This window comes from Gadus chalcogrammus, chromosome 12 (genome assembly GCF_026213295.1).
Source record: "Gadus chalcogrammus isolate NIFS_2021 chromosome 12, NIFS_Gcha_1.0, whole genome shotgun sequence".
In the NCBI taxonomy this organism is placed as follows: domain Eukaryota; kingdom Metazoa; phylum Chordata; class Actinopteri; order Gadiformes; family Gadidae; genus Gadus; species Gadus chalcogrammus.
In genome coordinates, this window is record NC_079423.1 from 581,842 (window position 1) to 605,481 (window position 23,640).

At 42.0% G+C, this 23,640-nt stretch overlaps 4 protein-coding genes across 12 annotated transcripts in view; 2 read left to right on the top strand and 2 right to left on the bottom strand.

Annotated features, from left to right (window-relative positions):
- Window positions 1-8,650, bottom strand: part of aasdh (aminoadipate-semialdehyde dehydrogenase) — a 13,713-nt gene extending 5,063 nt beyond the window's left edge. For 4 of the 6 annotated variants that reach the window (XR_008897113.1, XM_056604264.1, XM_056604265.1 and 1 more), the window contains exons 1-9: window positions 3,829-8,650; window positions 3,573-3,693; window positions 3,185-3,483; window positions 2,873-3,065; window positions 2,502-2,743; window positions 2,196-2,302; window positions 1,937-2,109; window positions 474-795; window positions 251-369 (exon numbers count right to left, since the gene is read on the bottom strand). Coding sequence is in view for 5 of the 6 variants with exons in the window: in XM_056604264.1 (XP_056460239.1) it covers window positions 251-369; window positions 474-795; window positions 1,937-2,109; window positions 2,196-2,302; window positions 2,502-2,743; window positions 2,873-3,065; window positions 3,185-3,483; window positions 3,573-3,693; window positions 3,829-4,067 (1,815 nt within the window). In the remaining variant the exon portion in view is untranslated. Of the gene's footprint in view, window positions 1-250; window positions 370-473; window positions 796-1,936; window positions 2,110-2,195; window positions 2,303-2,501; window positions 2,744-2,872; window positions 3,066-3,184; window positions 3,484-3,572 lie in introns of those variants that run through there. The other 2 variants (XM_056604266.1, XM_056604268.1) reach the window with 2 other exon arrangements.
- Window positions 5,006-10,185, top strand: si:dkeyp-117h8.4 (uncharacterized protein LOC572032 homolog). 2 transcript variants are annotated; one of them, XM_056604273.1, is made up of 7 exons: window positions 5,006-5,194; window positions 7,474-7,537; window positions 7,727-7,782; window positions 8,018-8,051; window positions 8,133-8,158; window positions 8,236-8,296; window positions 8,431-10,183. In XM_056604273.1, exons 1-7 carry the CDS (start codon window positions 5,117-5,119, stop codon window positions 9,495-9,497), a joined length of 1,386 nt encoding a protein of 461 aa, XP_056460248.1. In that variant the 5' UTR covers window positions 5,006-5,116; the 3' UTR covers window positions 9,498-10,183. The 2 variants fall into 2 exon arrangements, with proteins under 2 accessions (XP_056460248.1, XP_056460249.1); XM_056604274.1 differs by lacking the exon at window positions 5,006-5,194 and adding an exon at window positions 5,227-5,407 and having other exon boundaries at window positions 8,431-10,185.
- Window positions 10,178-23,640, bottom strand: part of ppat (phosphoribosyl pyrophosphate amidotransferase) — a 16,096-nt gene continuing 2,633 nt past the window's right edge. Inside the window, exons 2-11 of one of the 2 annotated variants that reach the window (XM_056604271.1) lie at window positions 21,306-21,372; window positions 14,568-14,774; window positions 14,322-14,434; window positions 13,791-13,936; window positions 13,513-13,585; window positions 13,258-13,409; window positions 11,188-11,315; window positions 10,855-11,076; window positions 10,660-10,780; window positions 10,178-10,505 (exon numbers count right to left, since the gene is read on the bottom strand). In XM_056604271.1, the coding sequence (XP_056460246.1) occupies window positions 10,330-10,505; window positions 10,660-10,780; window positions 10,855-11,076; window positions 11,188-11,315; window positions 13,258-13,409; window positions 13,513-13,585; window positions 13,791-13,936; window positions 14,322-14,434; window positions 14,568-14,774; window positions 21,306-21,372 (1,405 nt within the window). In that variant the 3' untranslated portion in view covers window positions 10,178-10,329. Of the gene's footprint in view, window positions 10,506-10,659; window positions 10,781-10,854; window positions 11,077-11,187; window positions 11,316-13,257; window positions 13,410-13,512; window positions 13,586-13,790; window positions 13,937-14,321; window positions 14,435-14,567; window positions 14,775-15,173; window positions 15,473-21,305; window positions 21,373-23,640 lie in introns of those variants that run through there. The other variant, XM_056604272.1, reaches the window with a different exon arrangement.
- paics (phosphoribosylaminoimidazole carboxylase, phosphoribosylaminoimidazole succinocarboxamide synthetase) overlaps window positions 21,705-23,640 on the top strand; it is a 13,633-nt gene continuing 11,697 nt past the window's right edge. The window contains exons 1-4 of one of the 2 annotated variants that reach the window (XM_056604270.1): window positions 21,705-21,819; window positions 22,332-22,506; window positions 22,888-23,364; window positions 23,458-23,514. In XM_056604270.1, the coding sequence (XP_056460245.1) occupies window positions 21,808-21,819; window positions 22,332-22,506; window positions 22,888-23,364; window positions 23,458-23,514 (721 nt within the window). In that variant the 5' untranslated portion in view covers window positions 21,705-21,807. Of the gene's footprint in view, window positions 21,820-22,249; window positions 22,507-22,887; window positions 23,365-23,457; window positions 23,515-23,640 lie in introns of those variants that run through there. The other variant, XM_056604269.1, reaches the window with a different exon arrangement.

Sequence of the window (23,640 nt, forward strand, 5' to 3'; positions counted from 1 at the left end):
AAACAATAATGACATGCTAATTAAAAAGGAACCCATGTCATTGCAGCCATCACTTTAGTGTAAATAATAGAAACCCCATTCAATCACAAAGGGATAACTAGCGTATGAATTTAGACACATACAGGGGTTTGCATCGAGAATGGCAAGAATCACATCTACCTTTTGAATAACCAGTGGATTGAAAGCATTGAATGAAGAGATGAATGACTGAAAAAAGTTAATTTGTATTTATTTAATATAGTGTCCATACCTGCCATAGACAGATGAGTCTCTGTTTGAGTTTAGCCATATTCTCAAATGAATTGACTGACTCCAAATGTTCCCTCTGTTGTTGGTATAACTTCATCAGTGCATTCATGTCCACCTTTCCTGAAGAACAACATAATTTTATTGAAACAGAAAACATGAAAAGGAAAGTAACATATGGAGGAATGAGACAGGGAAAAATATTGTTCTCTGGTTTTGAAACTAACCGTGAGCAGTTAGCGGCAGAGCCTGGACTAGAACCAAGGAGTCTGGAATGCTGGCACTGGGAACCAGCAGGGATAGCTGCTGTAGGACAACCCTGTGAAGGACTCTGATTGGGGGATCAGATCTGCTCCCGTCCTCTGGGAGGTCATCTAAGAAGCCCCAGTCTCCCTCATGATCCCCGGGAACGGAGAGGCTCAGCTCCGCCTGAAGAGGAGTCGCTGCCACCTGGTAGACGGATGGTGACGCTACGACAAAGGCGACCAGTCGTAAGCCTTTGAACAGACCCACGGCACATGACTCCACCTGAGGGAGACTCATCATGACCTGAAGATGACGAGGGAGTTGTGAGTACTGCATACTGTTACAATACAACATATTAATACTAGTACAATACTGTGAATACTGCATGTTAATACTGTTACTAAACTCGGAATACAGCATATAAATACTGGTGCTATATTGAATACCTGCACTGCACTCCATTTTGCCAGGAGGTTTATGTTCCCTGAGTGAATTAGAAATCAAATGGGAACCATGTAAGCCTCAAGATAACTTTTCTTAAACTTCAGTTGGCCTCGCAGTCTAGGTCACTGAAATTCAATGTTCTATGAACTTGCTCCTTCACTGATGGACTACAGATGTCCTGCAGTTATTTTCAACAATGTTGAGGCTGATCACTGCCACTTCCTTGAGCAAAGAAAGATTCACCTCATTCATATTAGTATCATAGTACGGGTAATGAGTAGCCTGACATCTCCACACCATTACGCGAAATACCAATTACCTATTTGGCGGTAACCTCTCACTTCACTTCCGATTTCTTAGGGCAGTGGTTCATTTGTTAACATGAACATTAAATGGATGCAAATACTCACAATTTAGTAAAAAAACATGGACCTGTGTTCATGCAACTGCTTTGCAGAGGTGAATCCCATTGAAATATCATTTGGGATGCACTTTCTTTTTCACAGATTCTCATTTCTCATTTTGTTCAATGTTCATGCAGAGCCGGCATGTCACTCCCTAGCAACAAACTGTATCCATCCTTTAAATCCAAGTAATTTATGTTATATCAGACAGATTTCTAAATTAGGCAGGGAAATGAGAACTGACATTGGATTAAAATTATTATATTCTTTTGTATACTGCACGTCCAGCGATACGAACATCACACATGCACGTATCGCGATATCAATATGAAAACTATACATGTTACAGCCGTAAGTGGACTCCATCTTGGTTACAAAAAGGCCTCAGCAGCACTCCCATAGGGCGCTCTTCTGTCATTGTATTAAACCTGCCCCATTTTAGAGGTTGTGATTTGCTCGACCCAGGCCGGGTCTGCGGGAAATCTGTCTGATTGGGAGGCATGTACCAGAGGTTCGGCTGGAATTTAGTACGGTACCCTGAGTAAAACTTAACAGAATAGGGACACCCAGTGGAAAAAATAAACAAAAGCCCTCACTTGTTGCACTGTGTCCAAGTTCACGCGTTGGCCATTTCGCTTTACCAGCCTGTCCCTCCGTCCCAGGTAGTGGAGATGTTTGCCTTCCATCTCGACCCAGTCCCCAGTGGCTCGCATCGTTCCTGGGACCATCGTGGACTCATCGTCGATGAGGCATACCCTTTCCTGTCCACCTACAGGGGGGTAACCACTCAAATAAACAGCCGGAAATGCATTTATGTGGGTTTTTTAAAGAATGTATTGCATTTTTCCCCCCTACCTATAAAAAGTTGCCCTTGGCCCACCGTTATGACACAGCCCCAATCATCTCGGACCTCCACACTGGTGTTCAGCAGAGGGGCTCCTATTGGGATGGAAGACGCAGCTCTGAAAAGTGGCCACAAATGACTCCATTAGGCCACAAATGACTCCATGGCCGCCTAAATCTCGCTTGTTCCGGTGATGAAGACATGCTACTGTACTGTCATAAATATGCCCAAATAAAAGGTCAGATAGGTAATGATGTACATGTGAATAAATAAATACGTATTACATTATTTAATCTATATATTAGATATGCACTCACTGATGGCTGGACTTCAGCAGGCTCTCAGGGACTTGGTGACAGCTGGCCCAGCAGGACACCTCTGTGATACCATAGACGTTGTACATCTGAGTCCTGTTGCCTTCCTGTCTCCAGCTCCGCAGCAGGCCTAGGGAGGGACAGGCCTCCCCGCCGAGGGCCAGCACCCGTAAGGAAGAGCCTGCAGACAACACCTCCTCTGTGAGCGTGCGGTGGCCGAAACGTCCCAGCAAAGTGGGCGTAACCTGGAGGGAATTTTTTTATGAATCGACTCATTTCATGGTGTTTGGATTCATGAGAATGTTTTAAGCAATATTTCATTTGGCATAATAAGCATATAGTGTAGTATATGATGATTCAACAATTTCGTGAACCTGTAGGACAGTTGTCTTGTGATCTTTGAAGAGCAGTTTTGCCAATCGATTGGGCGCTTTCTTGATGACGGAGGGGGCAATGAGCAGCCGAGCCCCTGATGACAAGGCAAGAAAAATCTCTACCACCGAGGGGTCAAAGGTCAACGGCGATGCGAGAAAAACCAAGTCCTCTGCACCAATCTGGAATAAAGATCTATAAAAAGCAAGCAATGCTTAACAATACTTCATGTATAGTGAATACAATTCAACAATCTCATGACCATGAATCTAAATCAGAAAATATATAAGCAATGAGTAATTTTTCAGACCAACCTGAGATGCTGTATATTGGGTACTATGCACTTGTGTGGTACCCTTACAATTTTTGGAAGCCCAGTAGTTCCCGAAGTGTGAAGCACATATGCAAAATCTCCTTTTTTGGTGTAATCAGCAAGATATGTCGAGGCATGGGGCCATCCTTCACAAGCTCTCCGAGTTCCTTCCTGCTGTGTCCCTAGGTCCAATATGACAGCTGATGACAGCGGCTGAACTCTCACAAGGGTCAGGTTGTAATCGGGCCACACAGCACATACCTCCACAGTAATCAGTTTGGAGAACTTCTTCTGGAAATGCTAGATGGAAACATTCAAATGAAAGTTTAAACAATAATATGGATAATACAAATACATTTGTTGATGTTATTTATATATGAAAAAAATACTTCAAACAAACTGCTCTGCAGAGTGCAGTAATTCAGATCACACATGCTCATTATGCGAGCGGACAGAATTCCTGGGACATCTGGATTAAGAGGCAGATAGGCAGCTGGTAACTGTAGAATTCTTTAACAGAAGAAAACAGACGTATAGTATTAAGACCTCAGTCAAGACAATACTTACGTCTAATGAAAAATTGCCTTCCGTGATTGTAATAGGACATCGCTACATTGACTGAAATGACTCAAGATTGTTACTCACCCGAAAATCCAGACAGGAAGATACAAGTCATTTTGAACATACAACCCAATAAGGCCATTATTTTCGCGACATACATTCCGCAGAGAAGAAGACAATTCATTTCCATGGCCCACCACGTCTTTGTATGATAACGAAACGCAATTCTCAGGACCTGAGCCCATATCAAATGTGACAGCTACTCTATCTGCATGCTTAAGGGCAGCTGCGATCAAAGCATCTTGTAGCTTATTTCCATTCATTTCGTCAAGAAAAAACAAGATTCCTGATGTCAACCTCGTTAGTTGACTATGCCGACAATGTTATTTTTCTATGGGTATATGGAAGAACAGTGTATTGGTTAAACGGATCGGGTAGCTGAATGAAGTTTCAGATCATTTGCGTTGCCTCGCATAACAGAATGCATTCTAGGATCAAATAGTCAGAAATGCTGGCGATAACTTCCCTATGCGACATGTCACGTGACATTAAAACCTCGCGGGAGCTTCTGTGCATAGACTAGAGCATTGACCCATTGACATCCTATACATGAGCTGTGTTCGAAATCGTTCCCTATCAGGATATAGTGCACTATATAGGGGGCTCGCCATTCTGTAGTGGTGTTCGAATTCTCAGTGGTTAATTTCATGCACAATGTAGTAATGTATATAATATAGTGCACAATGTTAGTGTACATACGATGTTCCACACATATTACTCCCGTATACCACAATGCAATGCGGTCGTGTTTTTCCGGAGGAGAAGAAGAAGCTGAATAACCGCGAAAACGAATAAATTTAACGATGGAGTTTCGCTTAGAAATGTCAATTTATTTTGGATTTAACATAGCAAATGTAACATTCATAATTAATAAAAAAAAAAAACTTGATCAAGGAAATGTAACATTTAACATCAATACAACCTCCAGCTTTCCTCGTGAGTGCCGGGTTTGTTTACATGATGTGGGCGCATCTGTCTGCGTCACACAAATACCCAGCGCATTTACTGACGCAAATGATGTTTGGAAATGTTCAGCGTAGTGTCCGAATTCTCGTTTGTTCGTTCCCTATATAGGGCACTATATCATGAACACTATATACTATATAGGGAATAGTGAGTGAGTGTATAGGGAACGATTTCGAACACAGCTTGTTGTTTTAGTCGCGGGTCGATGACGTCGTGAACTATATGACGTATTCGCACGGTCCAATCACATTTCTTTATTTTAAAGAAAAACTCGACTTCAAAATCCTGCTGAACTCGAAGCCACCGGTTGCCAGTACAAGCTTATCTTCCCCTATTTGTCGACAAAATGGAAAACGAAATGCAATGGTCTATGCAGAAAAATATTAGCAACTATGTGAATATTCTGGACCGATTGACAGAAAAGGTATGGGTCAACTTGTCAATTGTCTGGGCGTTGTGTAGCGACCATAGTAGTCGGCCACTGTAGTAGGATGGACTGAATTTAAACTTGACATGTCGCCGCATGTGCATTTTGTGAAGAAAATGCGTGCGGTTTCACCAACTCGTCGTGTACGCAATGTTCAGTGAGCATGCTGACATATTTATGCCAGCGAGGCTTATGAGCGAGACAGCCGAGGTGAGTTCCTTGGCCGCTTTGAAGCCAACTTGTGCTGTAATCCATTTGGATGGTACGCCGTTACGTGCAAGTTGTAAGTCGCACATTTTCCAGCTTTCTTGCGCCATTTCACTGAGGCACGTCCGCTTTTGGTCGTAGTATCTCGTCGCTTTGAAAGTAGAGAGTTCAGTGAGGCGAACGTAATGCTCGTCATCAAAAATTGCTGCGCCCGTATAGATTTATTTTTACCTTGTATCACGTTGGTAATTAATGTAGATTTTAAATGCTTTTACATACTTGATTACATTTCTACTTAATGCCGGGCACCAATGTATGCATTGCAGGGTCTTGCTGTGCCTTTAATGCAATTTAAAGTTGTGTTTGTTTTCGAACTGGTTTGCTAATGAGGCTAATGTAGCTAACATTAACAATGACTAGCCAATGAGAAACGGGAAATCTACTGCGACTAAAAGGGGAAGTGCCTCCGCAAATTGCGCAAGAAAGCTGATGCTGCTATCCATTTTGATGGTAGGCTGGTACGAACGACCAGCTTCAGCGAGAACGTGACGTATTTCCCTTGCTCCAGCCTTCCAGTTTGCTATTTGTGTCCGACGAGTTTAAGAAGAAAACTATTTTGGAAAAAATAAATAATCAAGTGTTTAATGGTTGCCAGCCTTTACAGAACCATTAACATTGCAAGCCTTTTACATTGCAATAATATTTTGCCATTTTCGCCAATTTTTATTTCAACAAGTGCTGTCGTGTTTCTGTCGAGCCACGAGGGGTAGTAGCGGGCTAGTCATCATTAGCAACATAGCCTCTTTGGCAAACCAGCTTGAAAACACAACTTTACATTGAATTTCACGCAAAGCAAGACCATAAATTGGTGACCGGATTAAAGCAGCAATGAAATCAAGTGTGTAAGAGGATTTAAAATTGACATTATAACCCCCAACGTGGTACAAATACAAAAAAAAAATAGCTCAATCCCCATTGACTATGGGCGCAGCCATCTTGTTTGCTAGTTGTACAGATCTGCTCGCTCTACTTTGAAAGCGACGAGATACTACGACCGAAAGGGGGCGTGCCTCAGTGAAATGCCGCAAGAAAGCTGGGAGATTGGCGACTTTACCACTTCGTACATCCAAATGGATAGCAGCATCTGCAACTTACGATTTGCACGTACCAACGTACCATCCAAATGGATTACAGCATTATTGAAAAAACAGGGCTGATTGTTTTTGTTTGATTGCGAGTTATGGCAATTCCTGTCTTAATTCCGGTGCATTATTTTTTGGAGGCCTGCTCACGCGTGGTTTCTATATGTGGATACGAACAACCCAGAGTTGTTCGCCTTCGGAATGGTTAAAGTCAGCGTTTTTTCCCCATTTTCTTGCATTAGAAAAATATAACTCACTTAACATTTGCATCAGTGGTATTTTCACGTCATTTTTTTAGCCAACAAAACATTCCACATTATGGTGTGATGCAGATGCCTCGGACACCAGCCTTCCGACTTGTGATGTCACGCTGTCGGAGCACTTATAGCGTTCCCGTTCGTCTTTGTGATTGTGTCATGAAATTGGCCAGTCGTTGTTTCTTGTTAGCTACATTAGCCTCTTTAGCAAACTATCTCGAAGACAAACAACACAACACAACTTAACAGCAAGACCGTGTAATACATAAATTGGTGACCGGAATACAGTAGCAATGTAATCAAGTGCGCAACATTAACATGACCAACGTGGTACAAATACAAAGAAAATAAATCTCTTTACGGGCGAAGCCATACACCATAATGGTGTGATCCAGATGCCTCGGACACCAGCCTTCCGAGTTCGAAGTGGGGAAATCTCACAGCTTTCTTGCGGCATTTCATGGAGAAACGCACCCTTTTCGTACCTAAAAGGGAGGTTCTTAAGGGTACACCCATCAAGGACCTCCAAAATGGGGAACCATCACACAAATGTTAGGCTTCTGGGGATCCATCATTTAGATTTTGGATTGGTTGTGTGTGTGTATGTATGTCTATATTATAAAATAATCTAAACTTCATTTGCACTCTATTCTATTCTTCTGTTTTACAGTATAACAAATTGAGCAAACGGGTTGGTGCAAAGGTGGTGGACTTCAAACATGAAACAAATGGAGGTAACTTACCAATACTATAGTTCGTTTTTTATGGGTGACATGTTTTATATCTGTCTTTAGGCTTATATTTGTTCAATACTTAAGTAACGACCTGGCCTCAGTTTGCCATCGTCTTTAGAATCAATGAATATAGATCGTTACACCAATAGTTCTGCTTTGCCTAATACATTATGTGCTTACATGCTCAAGACATTGCACGGTCCATAACAGCGACAGAGTTGGAGATTTCCAGGATAGAAGCAGAGGTTTGCATATATATATATTTTTTTGTCCTTTTTGATTGAGAGCATTTACCTATCTACTTATTTGGTGGTGGGCTGTAAAAAAAAAACAACGATTTAGAGTATAAATATTTAAGCCCATTGTATTTGCTTATTTAAAATGTATGAATTATGTTAATATATTGAGGGAAAAACATTAGACTGTTATTATTGTATTCAATGTAAGTTTGCTATGATTTAAAGCTCTTTCTCACCGTAGAGGCCAACAAGTTGGAGGGAATATTCCTTCACAGGTAAATGGGAACTATTGGCTAGATAACATCATTAGTTTGTTTATACATTTGTCTAATACCATTTATTTTGTTCTATTACAGAAGGCAACACGACAAATGACTCCCAGGTAATTGACCACTAACATCTCTGGTGTACGAGTCACCGTATGGATTATGTGCAATGTTGCTCTCTCCTTTTAAATAGATTGATTACCAGGTGAAGCAGTCCAATGAGAGCGTTGAAAGTAATGACTCTATAATTGATGGTGAGACACATCTTTCTTATGTTTCTAAAATTATTCTATGCTCTTGAAAGATTATAGTTGGCCTCAACAACATTAAATGATGACGGCGTTATATCCAAAATCCAAGTGGGCACCTTATCTTTCATATCCCACAGGGGTGTCTGAGATGGACCAAACCCAGGCTTCTGGCATTGGCCTGTTGGATGAACCTCAGGGGAACCTGATGGATGTGTTGGTGCAGCCTGAAGACCAGGATGAAGAGCTGGAGCAAACTCTGAGTAGTCCTCGTAGCACTCTGATGGAGCTGTTCCCCCAAATGATCACTCAGATGGGGAAGACCTCTCCCCGCCAGAGGTACACAAAGATGAGACCAATTGGCAGCAAGGCCGGGACCGGCAAGCCCTCACCCAGGGGTGATTGCCACGACCTCTGCCAATCTGGTGATGAACACAACCTGAAAGCAGCAGTTAAAAGCTGCGTGGCCATGATCCATTCCCCTGTGCAAAGACATTCCAACCTGACTCAGCCGCTGCAGTTGTGGGGAGCATCTTCTGAGAGTGAGGCAGACCGGGTGAGGAGAGATGGCCAGTGGACGGAATTTTCCTTGTTGATGCAAAGCAAGGAGTCAATGAACCATACATTCACTGTGTCCAAGGGTTCTCATCCCTGTACGCCTCTCTCTGGCAAACCTCAGGGACAAAGCCATTCCACTGCAGTGCAATCCCCAGCTCAGACCCTGAGGTTTAACAGAAGCAATGGCCCTTATGTGATGGAGAGCTCAACTGTTCCCAAGACTCTGCAGAGCTTGTTAAATACAAGGGGGAGGAACCATAATGGCTATGGTGGATCTCCCAAGGCTTTGGCAAGACAGAACCCTGTATCATCTTCTATACATGAGCAGCACTCCCGGTCACCAAAGAGAAGGCTCTACCATCAGGATTGTCACAGTCCCTCCCGGATTAGATCGGACTCCCTACAGTCGTCCCTCCGGCCAGGTGGAATGTATTCCCCTGCCAAAATAGAAGAGGCGTTCAGAAATCTTTACCACAAAGTTGTCTGTCTGGCCAAAGCTCCTCTCTCAAAATGCTCTCCCTGTCGTTGCTCTGCTCGAAGATTAGAGGCCAACATTGGGAGCTCTTCTTCCCCTGCCTCTGCACCGTCACCTCTGGCCCTTTCCCCCCACCGCTCCAACCTGCGGAAGCGTGCCAGGGAGCTCGACTAGGACAGGTCTCCCACTTTCAAACACCCCTGGGGATGGAACTCGTCCCCTGGCGCCATTTCAAAGAGAGAAGACTGCATCTGTAATAGTGCAGTCCTGAGTTGGTGTTCTACATTATTGCGTTGGATTTTACGGTACTGCTCATTCAAGTTAAATTGTTTTCATTGTTTAAGTATTGTTTCCTGAAGAAAAAATTAAATCACTCCATACAACTGTTACGCCACCTTGTTTTTCATTGGTAGGCAGCTTAAAGGTGAACCTCCATTAAGAAGTCAACTTGAAATAGGAAACGGCTTAAGAAAAGCCTTTAATATAAATTGTTAATCTGTGCTAAAATTAAACCCCTTACGCCTCATGCCCACTGCATCCGTCCGTTGACTGATCCCATTGACTTTGAATGAGGACGGACGCGCAATGCATTGTGGATCCGTTTGCTCCGTCAAAGTTGAACATGTTAAACTTTTTCGGCAGCGACAGATCCGTCATCGAATCAGATCACGTATGCAAATTTAAGCACTGACACTACTCAGGCTCTGACGACCCCGGAAAGCTCCCCCATCCGTCAGCCAAGCCTTCCGACGTCCTTTGACTGACTGCAGTGGGCACGAGGCGTTAGGGTAACAAAATGTAAGAAAATGATACAATCCTTAAATGCAGCAGAATATTCAATAAAAGTGCAGTTACACGAATTATGAAGTGGTTGGGCTTTTAATTCAATTTTGTTATGTCAAGTTGTACAGAATTTCCCCATACATTAATGGGATGTCCAGGTAGCAGGTTTCATATAAAAAGCAGACTTCCTGAGGGAAGATCAGTGCTTCTTTCTGCCATGTGGTCACCACTCGAGCTCAACTGGATATTTCCCAGTAAGGCAGGCGGTGCAGTGGCCGACTCTCCTAGAGAGTTTGTTGTTGGAGCTGATCATCTCGTCCTTCTCATGCAAGGAGGCGAGGCCTCCCTGAACGGCAGACAGCAGGCCTTCCACAGTGAGATACTTAACGCTATCCGCTCCTACACAAAAAAGTGTTAGTGACGAACTGCAAGACAATATCTAATACTGTAAATGCAGCAGTGTATTCTACTCGGTTTGGATTTTGTCAATGTGCAGGGCAATAAATGTGATGAGTGATAAAAAGGTTAAAGCCTGGAATCCAATGTGACTCACCGATGTACCCAGCAATGTCCTGAAACTCTGGCCTGTTGGCAATAAGCTCTTCTCTGGTTGGAATGTTGATGCCCATGTAACAAGGATGCCTGATGGGTGGAGAGGCAACCCGGATATGGACCTGACAAAAGAAAAACGTCAATGTGCCAAAAATCCAAACCCATAAAATATATAATTCAAGTGTTGGGTCCCAACCTCTTTAGCCCCGGCCTCCTTTAGCAGTTTAATTATAGGGGAGATGGTGTTGCCCCTGACGATGGAATCATCAATGAGAACAATTCGTTTCCCAGCAAAGTTGTCTGTCAAGGCTCCAAACTTCTTCGCAACTCCCAGTTGCCTGAGGCGGGTGTTGGGCTGAATGAAGGTCCGGCCAACGTAGCGATTCTTACACAGGACCTCCACATATGGCAGCCCAAGCTGCCAGGTCAGGTGAAAGGAGTACGTTTGCAACACATCTTGGTAAAAACACTTTAACCGAGTCTGTGGCTAAAAACCCTTTTCATTGTGAATAAATAGAAGACTTGCAACCTGCTGAGCATATCCCAGTGCTGCTGGGGTTGCAGACTCTGGCACGGTGCTGACCAAATCTGCATCAGTAGGGGCCTCGATGGCCAACTGGCGTCCACATCGCTGCCTGACAGTGTAAACCATCTGTCCTGAAACGGAGTGAGGCAAAACCTTTAAAAAAGGACACATCAGAAGCTGAACTTCTGAGTGATATTGAGATGTCAACATTTAGTCTAGACATTGGCCCTCATTTATCAAACGAACGTAGAAATGAGCGCAAATCTGAACGCATGATTCATCTTACGATAGGACCCACGTGAGATTTACGAAACCTTCGTATCACACCAATCCCAGCGTACGAAGGATCTTGGTGTTGATAAATACGGCGGCTGAGATCGATCGTAATTAACGTAACACGCCCATATAAAAGCACGTCTTCAGAAGTCTCGCCCCTAACTTTTACGACATGGAGAAACGTCCAACGGTAAAATAGAGGATTTTTTCCGAGACCCAAATGGAGACGCTCGGGTCACTGGTGGATGTGAACCGTCTGGTTTTATTTGGTAGCCTATAGCTGGCATTAAAGGCCAGCAAAATAATGCTATATGGAAGGAAATAACTGTTGCAGTGAATAGTGTTTCCAATGTTCGTCGGGCTACGGAAGAGGTTTGTTAATTAAATTAATTAAATAATAAATTAAATGTACAACTTCTGTTATCCAGCTTAAAACATTTCACATATATGCTATTGTTTGCATTCCGTTAAAGTTATTTAATTCCGAATAAGGTGAAGAAAAAATGGTCCGACATGAAGCTCAGCACCAAAAAACGTGTTACGGCTGTGAAGCCGGCCAAGCAAGAAACGGGAGGAGGCCGGTGCAGTGCGACTGCAGCGTAACTCACCGAGATGAGTCTGACCATGTAGTGCGCCCTGATGTAGACGATGCCCAACGTTGCTATTTTGGAAAATAAAAGAATCGTGCGTGCCCCCAGGCCATCGGGCTACCATGTTCAGGATTGACATTCTGGCATCGCAAATAATCTGAACATTAACTGAATGGTAGCTTTTGCGCTTGATGTACGCGTAATCATTAATAGATGGTTCATACGCACATGGGTACAATCAATCGCACCAATCACATTTGGAAACCTAGCAATAGCATAAAAATCCCGTTTGATTCCAGTTTGCTGATCGTTATTATATGGGAATTTAATATATCGTTCGGAGAGGGACATTATAGCTGCCAAAACTGCTGGAATGGTTTGGCTAATACTTGGCTGGGAAATAGCAGACCTGTCCCCGATCTCCCGCTGCAAGATCCCGGTGGCCAAAAATCCCAAGGTAGAGCAAACCTGCACAGGTATTGCGTTTGATCGCCTAGTTTCTCGCCTTAACTGTGGCTCCAAAGCATTGCATAGCTCCATCAGGAGATGCCGTGGGAGACGAAAACGACTCAAGAGCCATTCATCGCCCTCCTTAAAAAAATCGGCGCGGTCTCGAAAAACTGTCTGTGCGTTGAGGTCCTTAACAGAGCCAGATCTGCCATCGCTGAGACACGACCACCTATTTGGCAAAGCTCCTGTTAATATAGACAGCTGAATAAACATTTCACCTGTCACATTCTAATTATTTTCATAGCAATACTGTTTTTAATTAGGCCTGACTTGATTGTAATTGTTTGAACGGCTGGGCTAATTCCAATTTATTTAGTAATTAATACAGATGTTGAACATGGGCTACTTGTGCTGCACTATTCATCATTGAAATACCCGTATGTTGCGCCAAAAAAACTTGCGTACACGAGCTCAGACCTGACGTGAGATTTCATCGCAGCCTGCGCTCACGTTCAAATTGATAAATGCCAAGCTCAACGTTGAAATGAGCGTACGTCCATTTTACGCACGTTTTCTGTCGTACGCTCGTTTGATAAATGAGGGCCATTGAGTCTACATTGCATAGCACCTTTGAAAACAACTAATATTGTTTTGTTAGAATTACTTATTTTATCAAAATTAGATTCCTAAATTAGTCGGAAAGGAAATGGGTAAAGTTCCAAGAGTACCCCAGGGCTTCCCAATAATTTATACACACCTTCAAATATGGAGTCAGGTCTGGCAAAGTAAACATATTCGAAGATGCAGAACGCCGGGACGTCTCCCTCTGGGCGAGGAACAATACTCAGGGTTTTGACTCCGTGTTTGGAGATCTGGACTATCTCACCCGGCTGGACTTCCCTGTAGTACCTGATGATTTAAGAGGCCAAAGCTACATTTAGTAAGGATCCAATGAGGAGACACCGGTGTGGCCGTCCAACGGCAGTGGGACATCTTATGAAAGCCTACACACCTGGCACCAATGGACTGGAAGCTGCATGACTCAGAGGACACTACCCAGCCCTCGGTATCCCCCTCGCCGCCACCTGAACAGCAACCAAGAGAGCAAGTTCATGGTCTTTCTGCGGCTTCCTCTGAGGACGCACAGCAGTGTTTATAATGGCTCACTAATTGCTCCCACATAGGTATGGCGATTTGATCCACATAAGAGCAAGGCCACTTGGTAAAATTTAGCATTCCATGCAACCCATAGTTCCTTCTTGGGAGAAAAAGGAATACTTAAATCTTCACCTGAACTTTGCAGTTTGGAGATAGGAACGATGCGCCCAATGCAGAGGGGCCGGTTCCCATAAGGGTCCCGGATGGCATAGACGACATCTCTGAACATTACCAACAGGGAATAGGATGTGGGCGTCTCGGTCATCAGATTTTTGATTCTGAAAAATCAGGGTTTATATTTTTCAGACTGCAGTATCCATTGTACAACGATGTTAAGAACAACCCGTCTATGCTGAAACACCAAGGTTATCATGCGTTTATTTGTAGAGGAGCTTGTCTTAGAAAATCCAGTTTTCCATAGGGTTACCTAACATGATCAACATTCAGGAACATATTTGAAATGTTCCCCAAACTATTCCTTATAGATGTGTGCCGCTTCATTTCATTGTAAGAGCATTACCTCAAAGTAAGTATGTACAGTAAAAAAACAAATAAGTATATGTTGTTCAGGTAAAATTTTTTTCACAATTACTCCAATACAAGTAACAAAATAGTCTGGTATCATAAATCGCTGCATTAACAATCCTACTTCCCAACACTGACCTGGCAACCCAGTCAGGTGCATCCACCTCTTCCATAGGTGGGGTGAGGGCGAGCAGCTGGGTGATGAGCTCACTATCAGAGCTGGTCGACAGACCAACGCCATGGCGCATCACCTGCAAACACAAACACACATAGAATCCAACAAATCCCATCTAGTACAGAAATTATTTAAATATTTCTGAGATAACAAGCTTTGAAACTCCAGGACGGACGCACGCACGCGCACACGCGCACACGCACACACACCTTTTTGCGCAGGGCACCAGCGTTGATCAGCTCTCCGTTGTGGGCCACTGCGATCTCTCCATGCAGGGTATCAACTACAAAGGGCTGGCAGTTCTGCAGTTCCGAGTTCCCTGAGGTGGAGTAGCGGGTGTGGCCAATCCCAAGGTTGCCATTTCTGAGCTTCTGAAGTGCTTCAGGTGGGAAAGCAGTGCTCACTAATCCCATCCCCTAGAAGAGGAAGAGCAAGACATACCTTTTAGAATGCCATGATTTGAAACCGTCTGTAAAATATATCACTGTAATAATGAGTATGGTCATGCATATAAAATATTGAAATCCCCTTACTTGAATCTTGGTTTGCCAAGGAAAATTAGTGTGATTAAAAAGGCAGCCAATTTTGCCCCATATATACACATCTGACAACTTGTAGAATTTATTATAAAAGTTTAATTAATATGAATGATAAAAGGTGATTCAATAATGCCAGTGTTAATCAAAGGGATCCAGATTAATAAAGAGACTAGAAATCAGATAAGATTTGTTTCCCCATTAAAAATAAAATGAAATTCTTCCTCCATGCTTAGTCAACAGACCATTATTACCAAGTGTGTACGTATGAAAACTAACCGTAAGAATGCATAAACATGCTACATTGCTTGAGGTTCCAGAAAGGGGTTTCGAAGAATGCAGTCCAAAAATAGAAAGTTAAATTAAGATGGAGATACGTTTTTTTTATAGTTTCTTTTTACCGGTTAACGATCCTCTCAAACAATATATCACGTATCTGCTCTTGGCATATAAAAAACATGCGTAATACTATCAGTCTAATTAACGTGAGAACCGTTCATATGTGTTTATTTCCTGGCTATGAAATCAACCGTGGTGAAGTTGGTTTGAAGTTGGATATTCGACAGATATTCGGCCATTCATTTCCTATGGGAAATTGCTTTTTGCTCAATAGCTTCCGAGTTATAGGAGCCAGTGGCCCCAGACCAATGTTGACCTGTCCTACTATGTGGTACTAACAACACACACCTCACTAAAAATTAATATTTTGCTCCTCCTATTTTATTTAAATATTTTAAGAATCCCATTCATTTCCTATGGGAAATTGCCTTTTGCTCAATAGCTTCCGAGTTATAGGACCCAGAGGCCCCAGACCAATGTTGACCTGTCCTACTATGTGGTACTAACAACACACACCTCACTAAAAATTAATATTTTGCTCCTCCTATTTTATTTAAATATTTTAAGAATCCCATTCATTTCCTATGGGAAATTGCTTTTTGCTCAATAGCTTCCGAGTTATAGGACCCAGAGGCCCCAGACCAATGTTGACCTGTCCTACTATGTGGTACTAACAACACACACCTCACTAAAAATTAATATTTTGCTCCTCCTATTTTATTTAAATATTTTAAGAATCCCATTCATTTCCTATGGGAAATTGCATTTTGCTCAATAGCTTCCGAGTTATAGGACCCAGAGGCCCCAGACCAATGTTGACCTGTCCTACTATGTGGTACTAACAACACACACCTCACTAAAAATTAATATTCTGCACCTCCTATTTTATTTAAATATTTTAAGAATCCCTTTCATTTCCTATGGAAGACGGCTTTTTGCTCAATAGCTTCCGAGTTATGGGACCATGAGGCCCCAGACCAATTTAGACCTGTTCTACTATGTGGTACTAACAACACACACCTCACTAAAAATTAATATTTTGCACCTCCTATTTAATTTAAATATTTTAAGAATCCCATTCATTTCCTATGGGAAATTGCTTTTTGCTCAATAGCTTCCGAGTTATAGGAGCCAGTGGTCCCAGACCAATGTTGACCTGTCCTACTATGTGGTACTAACAACACACACCTCACTAAAAATTAATGTTTTGCTCCTCCTATTTTATTTAAATATTTTAATAATCCCATTCATTTCCTATAGAAGACAGCTTTTTGCTCAATAGCTTCCGAGTTATGGGACCCAGAGGCCCCAGACCAATGTTGACCTGTTCTACTATGTGGTACTAACAACACACACCTCACTAAAAATTAATATTCTGCACCTCCTATTTTATTTAAATATTTTAAGAATCCCATTCATTTCCTATGGGAAATTGCTTTTTGCTCAATAGCTTCCGAGTTATAGGAGCCAGTGGCCCCAGACCAATGTTGACCTGTCCTACTATGTGGTACTAACAACACACACCTCACTAAAAATTAATATTCTGCTCCTCCTATTTTATTTAAATATTTTAAGAATCCCGTTCATTTCCTATGGGAAATTGCTTTTTGCTCAATAGCTTCCGAGTTATAGGACCCAGAGGCCCCAGACCAATGTTGACCTGTCCTACTATGTGGTACTAACAACACACACCTCACTAAAAATTTATATTTTGCTCCTCCTATTTTATTTAAATATTTTAAGAATCCCATTCATTTCCTATGGAAGACGGCTTTTTGCTCAATAGCTTCCGAGTTATGGGACCCAGAGGCCCCAGACCAATTTAGACCTGTTCTACTATGTGGTACTAACGACACACACCTCACTAAAAATTAATATTTTGCACCTCCTATTTAATTTAAATATTTTAAGAATCCCATTCATTTCCTATGGGAAATTGCTTTTTGCTCAATAGCTTCCGACTTATAGGACCCAGAGGCCCCAGACCAATGTTGACCTGTCCTACTATGTGGTACTAACAACACACACCTCACTAAAAATTAATGTTTTGCTCCTCCTATTTTATTTAAATATTTTAATAATCCCATTCATTTCCTATAGAAGACAGCTTTTTGCTCAATAGCTTCCGAGTTATGGGACCCAGAGGCCCCAGACCAATGTTGACCTGTTCTACTATGTGGTACTAACAACACACACCTCACTAAAAATTAATATTCTGCACCTCCTATTTTATTTAAATATTTTAAGAATCCCATTCATTTCCTATGGGAAATTGCTTTTTGCTCAATAGCTTCCGAGTTATAGGAGCCAGTGGCCCCAGACCAATGTTGACCTGTCCTACTATGTGGTACTAACAACACACACCTCACTAAAAATTAATATTCTGCTCCTCCTATTTTATTTAAATATTTTAAGAATCCCATTCATTTCCTATGGGAAATTGCTTTTTGCTCAATAGCTTCCGAGTTATAGGACCCAGAGGCCCCAGACCAATGTTGACCTGTCCTACTATGTGGTACTAACAACACACACCTCACTAAAAATTTATATTTTGCTCCTCCTATTTTATTTAAATATTTTAAGAATCCCATTCATTTCCTATGGAAGACGGCTTTTTGCTCAATAGCTTCCGAGTAATGGGACCCAGAGGCCCCAGACCAATTTAGACCTGTTCTACTATGTGGTACTAACAACACACACCTCACTAAAAATTAATATTTTGCTCCTCCTATTTTATTTAAATATTTTAAGAATCCCATTCATTTCCTATGGGAAATTGCATTTTGCTCAATAGCTTCCGAGTTATAGGACCCAGAGGCCCCAGACCAATGTTGACCTGTCCTACTATGTGGTACTAACAACACACACCTCACTAAAAATTAATATTTTGCTCCTCCTATTTTATTTAAATATTTTAAGAATCCCATTCATTTCCTATGGGAAATTGCTTTTTGCTCAATAGCTTCCGAGTTATAGGACCCAGAGGCCCCAGACCAATGTTGACCTGTCCTACTATGTGGTACTAACAACATACACCTCACTAAAAATTAATATTTTGCTCCTCCTATTTTATTTAAATATTTTAAGAATCCCATTCATTTCCTATGGAAGACGGCTTTTTGCTCAATAGCTTCCGAGTTATGGGACCCAGAGGCCCCAGACCAATTTAGACCTGTTCTACTATGTGGTACTAACAACACACACCTCACTAAAAAATAATATTTTGCTCCTCCTATTTTATTTAAATATTTTAAGAATCCCATTCATTTCCTATGGAAGACGGCTTTTTGCTCAATAGCTTCCGAGTTATGGGACCCAGAGGCCCCAGACCAATGTTGACCAATGTTGCATTAATTATGTCTAAACTGCGGGGAATAGATACATATTCCAAGGTGCCTTTCGAAGGAAACCTTGGAATATCTGTCTATTTCCTAACCAGCGGACCCTATGACAAAAACAACATAATTGACGGCAGCTCCGTTGCCGCCCACGTGGTTTGGAGCCATGTAAGGAGCAGAGGGGGCTGACATAGCAACCATGAGAGTTACGTGACGTGGACGCAGGCCCATTGAAAAGAAAAGGCCAAAAAACCTAGGCATGGCACATGTTTACAGCCGTTATTGTATTTAATTAATTAAATATTAAAATATATATTATATTAATAATTAAATATACAATTATTTTGTTATAATATTATAAGTAGACCATAGCTTTTATTCAATTGTCGTTATAACAAGATCTGTATCCGACCATTGACCATCGACTCGTAAATTCTATGAATTTAATTCATATTGACGTATGGCGATGGACCGTATGGCACTGTATCCCTTAAATCCCATTTTGAATTTAATAGACCATTCTCGTTGCTTCGAGGAAGTCTGGTGGTCTCCGTATATAATAAATAAATATATAAACATATTTATTTATTTATTCCAGCTCTTCCCAATGCTGCGGAACGCTCACTAAAATTTTTACGTAAACAATTTTAATGGTGTAACTATACATAAATATCTTACCCACCCAGAATAAAAAGTATTTCCGCCATTTTCACAGAAAAATATCCAAAAAAACATCCAATAGGAAAGATGCTCACAGCGTCTATTGGAGACGTAGTCGGGTTAATACAAAAGTGAATCGGCTGCTGGAGCACCCCATTTCCGTCTGCAGACTACGCCGAAGGGTACCTTTCCCGTCAGCCACCGACGTTCAAGTGCCTTGGCCAACAGTCGGTATTTGATGTTCTCGGAGTCAGGCTGTGTTGGTCTGCATTGGTCTGGGGTTTCTGGGTCCCATAACTCAGAAGCTATTGAGCAAAAAGACGTTTTCCTTAGGAAATGAATGGGATTCTTAAAATATTTAAATAAAATAGGAGGAGCAAAATATTATTTTTTAGTGAGGTGTGTGTTGTTAGTACCACATAGTAGAACAGGTCTAAATTGGTCTAGGGCCTCTGGGTCCCATAACTCGGAAGCTATTGAGCAAAAAGCCGTCTTCCATAGGAAATGAATGGGATTCTTAAAATATTTAAATAAAATAGGAGGAGCAAAATATTATTTTTTAGTGAGGTGTGTGTTGTTAGTACCACATAGTAGAACAGGTCTAAATTGGTCTGGGGCCTCTGGGTCCCATAACTCGGAAGCTATTGAGCAAAGAGCCGTCTTCCATAGGAAATTAATGGGATTCTTAAAATATTTAAATAAAATAGGAGGAGCAAAATATTAATTTTTAGTGAGGTGTGTGTTGTTAGTACCACATAGTAGGACAGGTCAACATTGGTCTGGGGCCTCTGGGTCCTCTAACTCGGAAGCTATTGAGCAAAAAGCAATTTCCCATAGGAAATTAATGGGATTCTTAAAATATTTAAATAAAATAGGAGGAGCAAAATATTAATTTTTAGTGAGGTGTGTGTTGTTAGTACCACATAGTAGGACAGGTCAACATTGGTCTGGGGCCTCTGGGTCCTATAACTCGGAAGCTATTGAGCAAAAAGCAATTTCCCATAGGAAATGAATGGGATTCTTAAAATATTTAAATAAAATAGGAGGAGCAAAATATTATTTTTTAGTGAGGTGTGTGTTGTTAGTACCACATAGTAGGACAGGTCAACATTGGTCTGGGGCCTCTGGGTCCTATAACTCGGAAGCTATTGAGCAAAATGCAATTTCCCATAGGAAATGAATGGGATTCTTAAAATATTTAAATAAAATAGGAGGAGCAAAATATTAATTTTTAGTGAGGTGTGTGTTGTTAGTACCACATAGTAGGACAGGTCAACATTGGTCTGGGGCCTCTGGGTCCTATAACTCGGAAGCTATTGAGCAAAATGCAATTTCCCATAGGAAATTAATGGGATTCTTAAAATATTTAAATAAAATAGGAGGAGCAAAATATTAATTTTCAGTGAGGTGTGTGTTGTTAGTACCACATAGTAGGACAGGTCAACATTGGTCTGGGGCCTCTGGGTCCTATAACTCGGAAGCTATTGAGCAAAAAGTAATTTTCCATAGGAAATGAATGGCCGAATATCCGTCGAATATCCAACTTCAAACTAACTTCACCACGGTATGAAATCAATGCATTCCAAGTGGCGTTCCACAACATAACAATCGCGGTTGTCGCCTTAACAGAACTAGACGACGGACGATTGTATACATGTGTTAAACATACATAGCGATGTATAATACATAAATAAAACCCAATACGCAAAATAAATCCAAAACAAGAATAGAAGCTGACGATAAAATCAGACATAACCATCCAAATAGTGTATTTATAGTCGTATAGTCGTTTTTAAACGTAACAACCGAAGTAATCTTAACCATGCGTGATGAATTCCTGCGACGTATTTAGCCCCAAACATCAATTTCATCATTCAATGTAAAAAGAACTGGCGCACCGCCGTGTTAAGTAAATGATCGCCAGCGGCGCATCGTCGTATTGCATAATTTAAAAATATAATAATAGTCTTGCCGGGACAGGTTAAATAACTTTAATTCATACGGATGGTTAACCCGGGCTACTTTACCCATCGTTGTTCCCTTATGAAACAATGCCCCTTGCTTTTGACTTCACCTTGTGAGTTGTATATGTTGGTGGGCTGGCTCCATTGCTTGTGACAATTCCAGCACTTTCCTGGCCCCTACGTAAACAGAAGGGAGAACATCAACAGTGAAATCAACGATCTTGGGTGGATTGCAATTCAATTTCATGGCTACAACGTTTTTTTCTGCAACACTTGAAACAAACAAAACCAGTTTATTGCAACCACTTCTACGACGGCAGCAGGGAGGAATGTGCAGCTCTACAGTACTGAAGCCATGTCAAATCGTGTTGCTGCCGTTTCAACCTGTTTACCGAGCTGCTTCTCAGATTACATTTGGCCCCTCCCCCGTGCCACACAGCTTAAGCCAGTGGCGAGGCTGCTTTGTTACACGCAGGCGTAGATTTCGGGTTTAACCGCCTGGTTGCCTTGGAAACCGGGCGGCAATAAGAGGCGGATTGAGGGGGAAGAAAAGCGTTTCCAGGTCATTCCAAACATGGAGAAAAAAGCAAGGCAACAAAGGGGGGCAGAGGAATGGTGATAGAGGTAAATACCGACATGTAAAGGCAGTGGGGTGAGGCAGGGTTGCTAGCTATTATTTCAGTTTGGGAAGCCCTGGTAGGCAAGCATGTTGACGAGAGCAGAACTAGCTTTGGCTTAATCTCAGAGCGTCTGAGAGTCCTCTGTGTTCAACGCAAATGGAGGGAATGTTAGGCCAAGTGCATCATGAGGCTTGTGGTAAATTAATACTTGTGTTGATTGAAAAACCTGGGGGGCAACATTGGGCTTGAGCCAATGTTGTCTAAATGGAAAATGTAGATTTGGTCTATATGTTCTCATCAGAATCCAGCCTTAAGTCCTATTGCATGTCGATCCTGCTTCAAGTCAAATGCTTTCCTGCTTAAGTCACATGTTATTATCTGCCTGACAACATCCTAAGCTTAAACGGACACGCTTCTGGACGAGAGTAGCTTCAGCGAGTGCTTGGAGAGGAAATTGAATGCCATGTTATGGGTACTCCCTCATTCAGCACAATGCATTGTGTTTTACTCTCACAGATAGAAACAAGAGAATCTCCACGACAGTCTCCAAAGCAGAAAGAGGCGTTTAAACACACAAACTACAGCCAAGGAACCGGCTTACAAATGAGTTCTACACACAGGTCTACAGATGGCTGGGAAGAGCAGGAAGATGCGTGTAGTGATGTAGCCTACTCGGAAAAGGAATGTCATTGTAAGTTTAACTCCAAATGTTAAGTCTACAGCTAACAATTTAAGAAAAGCTGTAAAGCTAAAAGAGCTATATGTAAAAAATTTACTGTACTAAATCATAAAATGATCTTATGTCAGATTAAGGAAAAATGACAAAACCAACATTTCTGGCTTCTCTGACAATGCTACAACCACTATGTTCTGAGAAATTTCCGTTCTGGGTTGGAACGTTTGTTATGGTTTTGGCCTGCATGTTATGGTTTGCTATTCTAAGAGTACCCTAGGTTGCCAGATATTAAACAAATTGGTTTTGTGTCTGGGAACAAACGTCTCACTATCTCATACCCAACATAACATCAGCATGTATGCCTGTTGGTGTGTGGATGCACGTTGGTCTGTGCAGCGCTTCATGGGCGGATCCAAGGGCCACTGCCTTACACTCCATACATAGCCGAAGAGGGGGGCCGCCATTGGACCGACAAGGAAGTGCGCGCTCTGCTGTGCGTTTGGGCCGACCGAACCATTCGGGACCAACTCAAGTGCACACTTCGCAACAAGTCAATTTTCCAGGAAATGGCCCATCAGATGCAACAGAACTTTGGCGTGGTGCGGAACTGGAAGCAATGCCGCACCAAGTATAAAAACCTCAAGTACGAGTACAAGACTGCCAGGAACGTGCAGGCCACAGGGAGCGGAGTGGGTCCGGGGAAGTATATGAAGTTCTTTGACGAGGTGGAAGGCATTCTGACCGATAGGGAACTGGACATCGGGGCCTGGTGTAATGGAGACATGGAAGCAGGAATTCTGGGATCTCCGGCAGGCCAGACGCCGCAGACCATCAGAGCGTCCGAGAGTGAGGTCATCATAGAAATTGACGATGGCAAGTATTACATTTTTTCAGATATCAGCAGCAGCCAATAGTTCAAACACACCCACTTTGAAAACTCTTTAACTTGTCATGCTGTCCTTACAGATGACAGTGACGACTATGAGAATGATGTTGATATGGAGCAGAGACTGAAAGGAACAGGTTTGAAAGAAACAAATACATCAGGCTGCACAGTATAAACCAAAAATGATGAAGTCCTTGTTTAAAAGATTTGGACTATCAAGAACCATACTTCAAAACGTTAGACATGTTGCTTACTTTACCTTG

Bases quoted from the DNA above. Each gene is read 5' to 3' on its own strand.
- si:dkeyp-117h8.4 (XM_056604273.1), top strand. From the start codon at position 5,117: ATGGAAAACGAAATGCAATGGTCTATGCAGAAAAATATTAGCAACTAT. The intron at 7,783-8,017 runs GTTTGCATATAT...TTCTCACCGTAG, and splicing joins TTTCCAGGATAGAAGCAGAG to AGGCCAACAAGTTGGAGGGA. The intron at 8,297-8,430 runs GTGAGACACATC...CATATCCCACAG, and splicing joins TAATGACTCTATAATTGATG to GGGTGTCTGAGATGGACCAA.